This window comes from Xiphias gladius, chromosome 1 (assembly GCF_016859285.1).
Source record: "Xiphias gladius isolate SHS-SW01 ecotype Sanya breed wild chromosome 1, ASM1685928v1, whole genome shotgun sequence".
NCBI lineage: Eukaryota > Metazoa > Chordata > Actinopteri > Istiophoriformes > Xiphiidae > Xiphias > Xiphias gladius.
Window position 1 is genome coordinate 35439151 of NC_053400.1, and position 12570 is coordinate 35451720.

At 41.5% G+C, this 12570-nt stretch overlaps 1 protein-coding gene across 1 annotated transcript; it reads left to right on the forward strand.

The window, feature by feature from the left end:
• Window positions 1–4660: 4660 nt before the first annotated feature.
• Window positions 4661–8448, forward strand: LOC120791548 (chymotrypsin B-like). The gene is made up of 7 exons (XM_040129996.1): window positions 4661–4712; window positions 5796–5899; window positions 6024–6103; window positions 6997–7078; window positions 7161–7341; window positions 7789–7922; window positions 8193–8448. The coding sequence occupies exons 1-7, from the start codon at window positions 4661–4663 to the stop codon at window positions 8352–8354; spliced, it is 795 nt and encodes a 264-aa protein (XP_039985930.1). The 3' UTR covers window positions 8355–8448.
• Window positions 8449–12570: the final 4122 nt, after the last annotated feature.

Sequence of the window (12570 nt, forward strand, 5' to 3'; positions counted from 1 at the left end):
CTGAAGGAAGCAGATTAAATTTACTCTGCAGAGGCTGACTTAAGCTGTCTGTGTAGCAGAGAACACATTTTAAATTAACACCAGTAACGTCCTGCCATACATTCACTGTTAGAGAGGACTAAACCTACACATGATGACAGATGCTAGCACAGACGCACAGAACGCTTTGGACTGACAACCCTAAAAACAATCTTTGGTTTGCCTTTCTTCAAGCAAAACCAGTGTTGGCATCACTGGAGGCTCATGAAATAAACGTTTTGGAAATCACCATGTTATCACTTATTTTCTCAGAAAAAAACAAGGTCAAACTAAAGGCAGTGCCATCAGTGTTGGACACACCTGGTTCAGGTGTGCCTCATGTATACAATACCAGCAGCGGCACCACCAATTGGTTGAAATCTCCTCTCCACACAACTCAGTGACTTCTGACTGTTTAGCTTCTGGTATCGGTTCACAGAAATCAAACTGTGAACACTGTTCAGGGTTTTGAACTTGACTTGATAATGTTGATGGATGTTACACTGAGTGTGCTCTTATTTTGAAACAAAGGCAAAATAAGTAGAAAGTTGAACATGTTTTAAATGGCATCTTCTCAAAATGTCACAGTCAAATAACCAATATTTTTTTGGTCTGACAACAAAATGTTTTAGTTTAATTTATGTCTTTTGCTCAGATCATCTCAAACTGAGTTGATCTTGTAGTTTACTGACTCAATGGATAAAATTTCATGTTTCATTAATCATCGTAGACTTTTTTAGTTTCTGTCATCTGTCTGTTGACTGTACAGAGCATGTTATCAGTGAGTCAACATGTGACACATTAACACACACTATAACACAGCTGCTGACACTATTTAAACACGTGTGTGTGTGTGTGTGTGTGTGTGTGTGTGTGTGTGTGTGTGTGTGTACATTCTGTCATTGCCATTGGTGGAAATTTACCCTGACTGGTTGTTTGTTAAAATTCCCAATTTACTAATAAGTAATGAGAAAGAATTCTGTTATTATTCATAGATATGATTGTAATGAAAATATGATCATAAATGATTTTATAAGACATGACTCAGATATATTTTTAAGAAACTTGATTCATAGATCTGGTTTTATTCCCGTCATCACTGTTGTTCGTTAAACCTTGCAGACTGGACGTAACATCCTCACTTTTTGTTTTTGTTGTCTTAAGGAAAAAGGCATGTTTGTCACAGCACATACACCATGATTTAAACATAACAAGATACAAAACAGAGAAAATAAAAAACACACACACAAACACACACACACATATATATATGCATATATATATATATGTATATATATATATATATATAAAGGACAATAATAATGAAAAACACAAGACTCTTCTCCTGTGTTACGCTTCAGAGATTTTCACTTTGACTAAATCTAAGTCTGGAATCTGGTGCATGAAATATTGAAAGAGATTCACAACAAAAGGTCCTTCCTTCAGTAGATTGGTGTGGGAAAGAGAAGGTGTACATACTCTGGGAGATCTATAAAGGTTAATTACTCTATTTTGATAAGATGTGTATGACATATAACTGAAATATCCAAGAAGTCTGGACACACAGTGTATGCAGCTCAATAGCTGTGTTACTACAGTGTATGGAGAAAGTATTCAGAAAACGGAAAATGTGATCGAAATGGGTATATTTCTCCTTATGTTTGCAAACAGCCTGTTGCTGTTGCAGGCCACTGTGTAAAAAGAATATTGATCTTTATAGTAACTTAGGGACTGAATGGCAAAAATAGACAATGAGAAATTGTGGTGTATCTAAGACATGAGATGGGACTGATTTAATAATAAAGAGCATTTATAAGAGGGTCTGTAACGCTCGGCTATGATCGGCAATTAAAATACACAAAACTCAAAAAGAAAATGCTTAAATATCTGCAGAAAACATAACAATGGTAAAATTAGATTAACATAAAACTTATGTAAAAAACACCTCATAATAAAACAGGTGGGATGACGGGGGGGAAATGTGGTGTGCCGACCTGAGCAGACACAGGAATTTTGCATCCCTGCTGGGTTGGTGTAAATTAGATTTAGTAACACTTTTCCTACCAGTGAAAAGAGAGTGCTCACACCAACACCAATAATGTCACTGGACATCTTCTTCACCCACCCTGGATTGAACAAGAAGAAAAAGAGACAGAAGAAGGGAGGGAAAGGCAATGCTAATGCTACCCATGCTAGCCAAGACCACGAGCTTGATCCAGAGGGTGATGCAGATTAACCCCACAGACATCGATGAGCCAAATTGCGCAGCGAGACCATTTGCTTCTGTAACAGTGAAGATGTTGGACATTAGATTAGCTAAAACAATCATGCCAGTTAGCAAGCTTTCAGAGAAATTCAACAACCTAATTCAGAGGACGGGGACGATAGAGCAGCTGATCTCAGTTCAGGTGGACATGTCGGCTACCACTGACCCCCGGGTGGGAGCTTTGGAGGTCAAACTTAAGAGGGCACTAGATGGCTTGGAAAGTTTTGAAAATAAAGTTGACATAAACACCAGGATTGTCGAACCGAAAGAAGGTGTGGGGGATAAAGATACTGTCTGACTTTTTTGAAAAATTGATACCAGATGTTCCAAATATGAAAAGGACTAAATAAACCCACAGCACGGGACCGCCAGTGAGACTTGCTGGTGTGGAAGGTCTGAGATCTGTCCTGGTGAGGCTGCACAGTTACACCAAGGAGAGAATCCTGTATGTGAAACAAAGGCACAATAAATACTGAGAACGGAAAGATGTCCTGGGTTACGGTACTCCTTCATGTATCCTGCTGTCATCAAAATCCTTCAACCCAGCAACACCAGTTCTTCTCTGGAGCACAGACCAAATCAATGAATATGTCATTAAACTGCCAGCGTCAGAGTAAGCCTTCTGGGATTGAGGTGAGGTGGACCAGGACTGACTGCTGAATCCAAGATGACATGAATCAAGCCTTTCGAGTTGGATCTTTTCCTATTTCATTTGAATGTCTCATAATTAAACTTACATTGACTTTCGCATGGTTGAAATCCAGTAAGAGGAAGTTGGGCCTATCCCAGCTGAAACTGGGTGAGAGGCGGGGTACACCCTGGACAAGCTGCCAGTCTATCACAGGGCTGACATATAGAGAGAACCAGTCATGCTCACAACTACGGGCAATAGAAACCCAAACCCTAAAGGAAACCCAAACTGGAGACAGGGAGAACATGCAAACGTCACACAGTGATGAAAGGCAAAATGAATAATCTGTTCCTCTGGGTTTTTTAATAAATCATTGGAAGAATCTAAACCTGCAGAATAAAAGTATTGGACCAATAAAACACTAATAGTAAATAAAAATATGAACCAAGAACTACTTCTCTGGTCGTGGATGATAAATAAAATATTATTGAAGATACTGGCTCTCAGGTTTTGACCTCTACTGTGAATGCAGGCCAGATGTTTATTCAGTACTATTTAATATCCTAACTCTTGTCAGAATCTTATTGCTGTTGTCTCTGTAGACACTGAAAAGACCTTTGATAGAACAGAATGGGAAAGTATGTTTAAGGTTATGAAGCGATTCGGTCCGGGGTCCAATTTTCTGGGGTGGATTAAACTCTTCTATCGAGCACCTACAGCCTCAGTCTTGACAAACGGTCCGTCGTCTGCTCCCTTTAAATTAAGAGGCACGGTTAAACAACGCCCACCGTCTCTTCTCCTTTTTGCCCTGGCTGTAGAGCTCTTTGCAGTAGCTATTGAACAAAACATTCAGGGAGTGACGACTGCTTCCAAACAACGTAAAATTTTGTTATACACCCATGATGTCCGTTTGACATGCTACTGCCTTCCACAATTTCAATCCACAAAAGATATAAAGAGTTACAATATAATATCCTGCATAATACTGATATATCACCGTACACCTATAGGAACTTTAAAACAGGAAAACAGGAACCAGATTATTCATAAATATTTGAATTCTACACAAGAATTATTTTTGTAGTTTAATCCTCATTGATTCTGATTCCTCCATCGTGCCGCAGGACATATTTTGTAAGTGATTTATGAATTTTGTTGTGGACAAAATAGGTCCAATAGGTTGTCTTTATTTATGGACATTCTGTAGTGTATACACATATCACTGGATCTAGTTTAATTAAATCAATGTCAATGTGGGCAGAGCATGTTTATACAATAATAACACATTAAAAATTTTATATATCAGGAAGTATGTTGTTGGCACTCATCACTGAAGCTCTATGATGTTTCCACTGAGAGAAATATTTGTTTTTTATGCATTGTTCTATCAGATGGAAATATTCTACAAGTCTGCTGCAACATTTTCAACTAATTCTGCCTGATAGATTTCAAATCCGCTGAAACTTTGAAATTTCAACAGAATTTAAATAAAGTTGAGTTTGGATAACAACATTTACGTGCTGACTGGTTTGTGGGTGCAGTCATCAAAATGTTTTCAGATGTTTCAGCCAGTAAGAGAGGAGTAGTTTGGGGCGTGTGACTCGTGAGAACGACGATGTCGCCTCAGCTCTGATAACCACCTGACAGCTGAGCTGGACAAACCACCGGACGCTCTGATTGGCTGAGGCCAGGCAAGGTTCAGGGATAAAAGAGCAGCTCGGGCCTTCAACATCATCATCATCACCATGGCCTTCCTCTGGATCATCTCCTGCCTCGCCTTTGTCAGCGCCGCCTATGGTGAGACACAAAGCCGGAGAGAATAAATCAGATTTTAGAAATTAGGAAAGGAGTTGTCTCGGAAAAGTGACTCTGAATCTGTTCCGCTGGTGGTTTGTACCGGTGGCAACTGATTTAGAGTTAGTTTTTGTCTTTGGCCAGGGTCTTAGTCATGCATTTATAGTCAGTTTTACTGTACTTTTCCTACTTTTTTGTAATTTTGTTAATGAAATTAATACTGCTGCTAAAAAAAACTCATACACAGGAGTTTGGAATCACTTTTACTTTATACATACCTTATACACTTATACTTAATTAATCTTTTAGTAAATAAAGGTTTTAAAAACTGAGCAGTTGTCAGAGGACAAAGTGACATCTTCATTGTGATCTTAGATAATAAAGTGCCCCCTTCATTTTGGGAGGACCAAGATTCTTTTTGGATCTTGAATCAAACTTAGGTAGGTCAGACAGTAATAGCAGCAAAAAGCACAATGAATGACTGATTAATGATTGAGGTTGTATTTCAGACAACCAGCTCACAGCGGAGGTTAAGACTAAATTCTTGTCCAGGACTGCAGCACTGTTGAACTCTTACTGGACTTTAGTTCACTATCACTGTGACTCTGCTGTCAACTGCTGGTTCAACAACCCATCCAAACAAGCTGCAGACAGATTAAAACCAGCTCTAGATAGGTTCATTTTCACAATGTCACTTTTTTCAAAGTGGAGAGAAAAATATTATTTAAATTAAGTCTGGCCTCACTTAAACAGAGTGTAAAGAATGACTGGCAGAATTATGCAACAGGAGGGAGTTAAACAAATGTTTTTCTTGTTAGATTGAGGAGTTTTGTGGGTAAAAATAAATCTTTATACATTCTTATTCACTGCTGATGTCAGATTTGTACCTAATAAATCACTTGACGTCTCAATATTCTGAAGTGATAGATGTTTAATGTCTCTTCAGTTCAGTCATGTTGACTCATCAGTGACCTCGGCCTGAAGGGTTTAAGTTGGTTGGTTGTTAATTTTAAACGAGTTTGAGCTTAAAGGAGCAGTAAAACAGCAGAATAGCCCTTTAAAGTCTGTTACTTGTCGTCTTATCAGGCTGCGGTACCCCCGCCATCCCCCCCCAGGTGACCGGCTACGCCCGCATTGTCAATGGTGAGGAGGCAGTGCCTCACTCCTGGCCCTGGCAGGTGTCTCTCCAGGTGAGTCAGCTAACCTCACTAAACTTCTTCTTCTCTACTTCTTCCTCTACTTGAACTTCTTCTTCTTCTTCTTCTTCTTCTTATGTTGTTCAGTGACTCAGATCAGTGTGTTTTTTTCTATCAGCAATCCAACGGCTTCCACTTCTGTGGAGGATCCCTCATCAACGAGAACTGGGTGGTCACCGCCGCACACTGCAACGTCAGGTCAGTAAAACATAATAAAACCAACATACCAACACCAAACACAGAAATACATGGTTTTATTTTCAAAATAGACTTGCAAGCTGGCATACTGGTGTTCAAGGACGCAACTTGATCAGAAAACATTTGTCATTTTGGGACATCATTTTATATAAATTAGCTCTATTGCTACTAAATAAGTTCTACATATAAGATTTAACTGGGAATAAACTTTAAAGTATAAATCTGGTGTTATTCTATAGTTTTTCTTTTCATCATCGAATCCAATGTTCAGACTTAAACCAACAGTGTGTTAATCCATCTCTCAACTCTTTCTGACTCTCAGACTCTCTTACTCTCTGAGCCCATTGGTTCCTACTGAAGATGTAAATCTTTAAATAAACCTCACAAATATTTAGTTACGTCTTTAAAAAGTCTCAGTAATTTTCCTAAAACAGCTGCTCACTGTAGTTTTTATCAAACAAACAGGAGGAAACAGTGACTTTGATGGGGATTATTTTCAACTGCGACATTTGGTGCTGTAGTGAGTATCTGGGGCAGCAGGACAGTGTGTGTGTGGGACTGAGTCTAAATAGACTACAGTGTGTGTTTTCTTGGTGATGAAGCAACATGTCACCCAGAGCAACAGTGTGTCTCACTGATGTGTTTTAATAGTCTCTGGAGACAGTGGAGCTCTGAAGCTCAGAGGAACCAGACTCATCACAGGACGTGATGGAGACAGTCAGTGTTGGTTTGAGTCTGAACGTGAGGTTTAATGACAAGAAATAAATATAAAACATCATGAGATGTTTTACAACAGTTTTTACATTGTTTACAGTTAAAGCGAATGATGTTTGATGAGCAGTTTTCTGGGCCAAAACATATTCAAAATATCTCTGTATTCTATTTCCTGTCAGGACCTACCACCGTGTGGTCGCTGGAGAACATAATAAGGGCTATGGCTCCAACGAAGTAGTCCAAGTGCTGAAGCCTGCCAAGGTGAGAACCACCCATCAGCCAATCAGCTCTCAGAACACACCCTCCCTCCCTCCACTAACACACCCCTCACCCCCCATCCCAGGTGTTCACCCACCCCAGGTGGAACCCCCGCACCATCAACAATGACATCAGCCTTATCAAGCTGGCCACCCCTGCTCGCCTGGGCACCAATGTGTCCCCTGTCTGCCTTGCTGAGTCCACCGATGTCTTCCCTGCCGGCATGACCTGCGTTACCACCGGCTGGGGTCTGACCCGCTACAACGGTGAGATACAGTTAAAGTCCAGCTGTTTGACTTGCATTATACTGCTGTCTTAATAAAACTGTCCTAAAGCAGCCCAGATGCTACTGAATGACATGTCTGAGAAGCCCAACTTATTCTGAAAATAACAGCATAGGGCATGTCAGGCTGAGAGCTGCCGTGACTCTTGAAGCTGCTAATAAACAGTGTGAACACTCAGCAAAAAACGGCCAGAACTAAAACAGTTCAAATCAACTCCTGAAACAGCCTCTCTGATTGGCTCCTGGAGTAAACTGTCTGATTTTTGTCTCAAGACGACTTATCCTCCCATATTTTTCAATGAGCTCAGCTGTTTTCATTCAAGACGCCTTTTCTCCAACTCTGCAGTTAACATCTGAGCGGCAGGAAGACTTTTACTTTCAAAGGTGCAGAGGAAGTCCTGTGTGTTTGAGTCCTTTCTGTCTCCCACAGCTCCCAGTACTCCCAAGATGCTGCAGCAGGCTGCCCTGCCCCTGCTGTCCAACGAGCAATGTAAGAGATACTGGGGCAGCAACATCTCCGATGTGATGATCTGTGCTGGAGGAGCTGGAGCCACTTCCTGCATGGTGAGGCACCTGTCTCACCTGTAAAACCTGTAAAACCTATCTCACCTGTTAAAACCTATTTCACCTGTCTTACCTGTCTTAGGTGTAAAACCTGTCTCGCCTGTCTCCCTCGGATTTATTTGCATTTATTTAGTTTTTCTTTTGTTGGTTGCAAATTCTGGTTTTTGTTTTTTTATATTTTATTTTTTATATATCATTCTTCTTTATCCTTTTCTTACACACCTTATTGTTATTATTTGTCCCTTGTTAATTTATGTGTTGTGTTTTCAGGGCGACTCTGGCGGTCCTCTGGTCTGTCAGAAGGATAATGCCTGGACTCTCGTCGGTATCGTGTCCTGGGGAAGCAGCCGTTGCTCCACCTCCACTCCTGGCGTCTACGCCCGTGTCACTGAGCTCCGCGGTTGGGTCGACCAGATCCTCACCGCTAACTAAACAATCAGAGGTTGAGCCACCACCGCTGGGTACAACTTACAAACTCCCTGAGCCCTGAGCCCTGACCCTCCCCGGCCTGGCAGCCCCCCCCCCATCTGTGTGGAAAATGAATAATAATAAAAACTGTGAACATCACTGATTGTGTTTGTCATCCTTTGAACTTGTGTCTTTTCAGCAACACATATATAAAAATATGTCCACAACATGGATATACAGGGGTATTTTTATTGGAACAATGGTCCCCAGCCCAGCACTTCAGTGTGTTCAGATTGTTTAGAAAAAAATTCAACACAACAATTTTGATACTGTCCAGTTAGCCACGGAGAAATTACAGCTCTCCTTTCTCTCCTTGTGCTGCAAGATGCTGCTATTGATGTGAAATCAGTACTAGAGAAAATAATGCAAAATTCATGCTATTCACAAGATCCAGAGGGATACAATAATACATTTATCTCCTCTCCACTTTAAATATTGAGTTGGTCAGAGTACAAACATCCTCTGGCCTGATGAGAAACGTATGCATCACGTCTTGTTGATTAGTGTGACAGGTTTATTACTGCTGACAATCACAGCTTTTATAACCCTTTAGTGGCCATCTGCGGGAAGGAGGAAAGAACACACGTCCACCTTAAACTTCATCATTCAGTTACAAAGAAAGAAATTGTAAAATCCCTGTAAAATTCAGAATAGAAATTAAAATCCTCCTCCTCACATACAAAGCCCTTAATGATCAGACACCATCACATCTTAAAGAGCTCATAGAACCCTATTAACCCAGTAGGACACTTAGCCCCCAGAACTCAGGCTTGCTTGTGGTTCCTAGAGTCTCCAAAAGAACAATAGGAGGCAGAGCTTTCAGTTATCAGGCTCCTCTAGTGTGGAACCTTCTTCCAGTTTGGGTCCAGGAGGCAGATACCCTCTCCGCGGTTAAGAGTAGGCTTAAAAATTTCCTTTCTGCTAAAGCTTATAGTCAGGACTGGCTCAGGCTTGTCTTGAACCATCCCCTAGTTCTGCTGCTATAGGCCTAGACTGCCGGGGGACTTCCCATGATGCACCGAGCTCCTCTCTCCTCCTCTTCCTCTCCATCTGCACGCATTCATATGGCATCAATGCTCGTTACTAACTCGGCTTCTTCTCTCTCCCGTAGTTTTGTCCTTTCTTGCCTCTCTCCACTCTCTTCCTGTCGATTTCTGCAGGTATTTCTGTCCCTGGTGCTGCAGAGTCTGGATCTGTGACTGCAAACCACCTACTGCCCCATGATCCTGCTCAACACCCACTGCTTCAGATATTATAATTATCATCTATTATTATATTTAGTTTTATCAGTGTTATTATTCACCTTGTTATTATAATAATTAATTTTATTAATATTTATTATGATTTGGCTCTATTCAAATAAAATTGAAAGGCAGGAAGGCAACAGGACAAAAGTGAAAGACAACGTACCTTGGGAACCAGCTGACTGACCAGAAAACCTTTAACTGCACAATCAAGACTTGAAACAATAGACGTCTCCACGGACTATAGTAATTCCAGCAGTGTAACTAAAAGAAATGATTTTTGCAGCATTTATCAACATTGTTCACCTGGAGACTTTTAATTCACCTCCCTAAAACTGACTGAAGACAGAGGCCAACTGTACAAAAGCAGAGCTCTCCTTACAGTAAGAAAAAGTGATTTAAACACGAAAAATGCTGTGTGAGGGATTAAATGTGTCCCAACCAGCAAACACTAGCATCTGGTTATATTCCTGGACTCATTGAAGAAAATGAATGTGACATCTCAGATTAGTGTTACCCAGGGTGATTAGGTCAGCCAGCAAGCTGCCACAGATGTAGATCCCTATAAGTCAGCCATATTGGATGTTCCTAATTCTACATTCTATGTTTACTTTGGCTCAGACTCAGAGACAAACGTTTGAAACGTTTAATTGGAAAGCTGTAGGACGCTCATGCCAGTTGCACCGATATATGCTGTTTTGTGTGAGTCCTTGTCTCCCATAATCTCAAGAATGGAGGTGGCAAGTGCAAAGTTAGCAGAAACCATAGAGCCACAATAGCCAAATTTATGGGAAATATACCAAATAGAAATTAACTGGAATTATCCTTTAGAGTAACTTCTGTACAGATGTGAAGCCCAGACTGTCTAAATGACTGATAGAAATGTGTTGTATTGCTACTTTAGTGTAAGTGTGGTGTTTTGTTATTGGATTTATGTGCTTTTCATGGATTGGCCATAACAAACATTATGTTTGAGCATGGGGTGTTTCATAAGTGTACCTGGTACCAGAACACCCCAGGACTAAGGGAACTGCTACCTCTAACTGGGGATATCACTAAAAGAGCCCTTTGGGGAACACCTGAAACTGTCCAACATGTCCACTGAGGAGGAGGCAGAGTTTGAAGCTTCATTCATATCTCCGGCAGAGTCTGGCAGCAAGGCGCCAGGAGTGGATGATATTCGCCCTGAGATGCTGAAAGCTCTGGATATTACCACATGGAGGTAAGGCACAGTTCCTATGGACTGGCAGATTGGGGTTGTGGTTTTCCACATTTAAAGAGGGGGAACGGAGGGTGTGCTCCAATTATCGGGGTATCACACTGCTCTGCCTCTACGGGAAAGCTTATGCCAGGGTGCTGGAAAGGAGGCCTCAACCAGTTGTCAAACCTCAGATCCAGGAGAAGCAATGCAGACTCCAACCTTGGCGTGAAGCACTGGACCAATTCTTTAATTTCTTTGGGTTGGGAGCGAGTTGCTGCCTCAAGTGGCAGAGTTTAAATATCTCGGGGTCGCGTTCACAGTGAGGGTAGGATGTAACAGGAGATTGACGAGTGGATTGGTGCAGCATCAGGAGAAAAACGGGCATTGCACCGGACCGCTGTGGTGAAGAGGGAGCTGAGCTTGAAGGCAAAGCTTTCAAATAAACAGTCAAGCTTTGTTCCAACTCTCTGAGAAATGACCGAAAGAATGAGATCGCAGATACAAGCAGCCGAAATGGGTGTCCTCTAAAGGGTTGCAGGGCTCAGCCTTAGAGATAGAGTAAGGAGCTCAGTCATCTAGAGTAGAGGTGCTGCTCCTTCAGGTCGAAAGGAGCCAGTTGAGGTGGTTCTGTGGCATCTGTTCAGGTTTTCTGGACACGTCCAACTGGAGGGGGCCCTGGGCAGACCCAGAAAACACTGGAGAGATTATATATCTAATCTGGCCTGGGAATGCCTCACGGTCCCCCAGGAGGAGCTGGAAAACGTTGCTGGCGAGTAATGTCTTACTCAACCTGCTGCCACTGCGACCCGACTCCAGATAAGCTGCAGAAAATAAATGAATGGATGATTTGCAGTAAAAATATATTTTTTAACTACATGTGAACTTCTTGGACAAATATAATATCATTAGAACTATAACAGTGTTATCAAAGTTGTTAAAGTAATAAAGCAACCTTGGTAACACGTGTACTATACAGATTTGAAACTCAGACAGTCTGGATATCTGACAAATCAGTTATGTCTAATAACTAATGTATTGTATATAGTTTGTCCTTCCCTTGTGTATTTACTGCATTGATTAATGTTTTCAGATTACTGAAGCCAGGATGTGAGTGAGTTAGAGGCGGACAGATACAGTAAGGAGTCTGACCAGTGGGTGGGGGGTGGTCAGCCCCCTTCAACAGCTAGATTTCTCTGTAGAATAATGCAGCAGCATGGAGGTTACAGAGTAAACACTATCATAATGATCACAGATCATAGAACACACTAACACTGAGCACCACATTATGACAGTGCTCAGATAGAAGCTTTTGTTGGTAATGTGTCATCACACTCGGAACCAGCTCCAGGAACCAGAACCAGACCTGATCCAGCACAAAAATCCTTTACTGTTAGTCTCATAGAATAATGTATAATGTCTCTCTGTGACTTCAAGACCAATCTCCATTACTGTTCTCTGCCTGTAATTCACTGACCCTGGACTTGCTTACTGTCAGTTCTCTGACTCCTTTCATTTCTCTTGTGTCTTTACTGTAATGACCGAAAGAATGAGATCGCAGATACAAGCAGCCGAAATGGGTGTCCTCTAAAGGGTTGCAGGGCTCAGCCTTAGAGATAGAGCAAGGAGCTCAGTCATCCAGAGTAGAGCCGCTGCTCCTTCGGGTCGAAAGGTGCCAGTTGAGGTGGTTCTGTGGCATCTGTTCAGGTTTTCTGGGCACGTCCAACTGTGACACTAT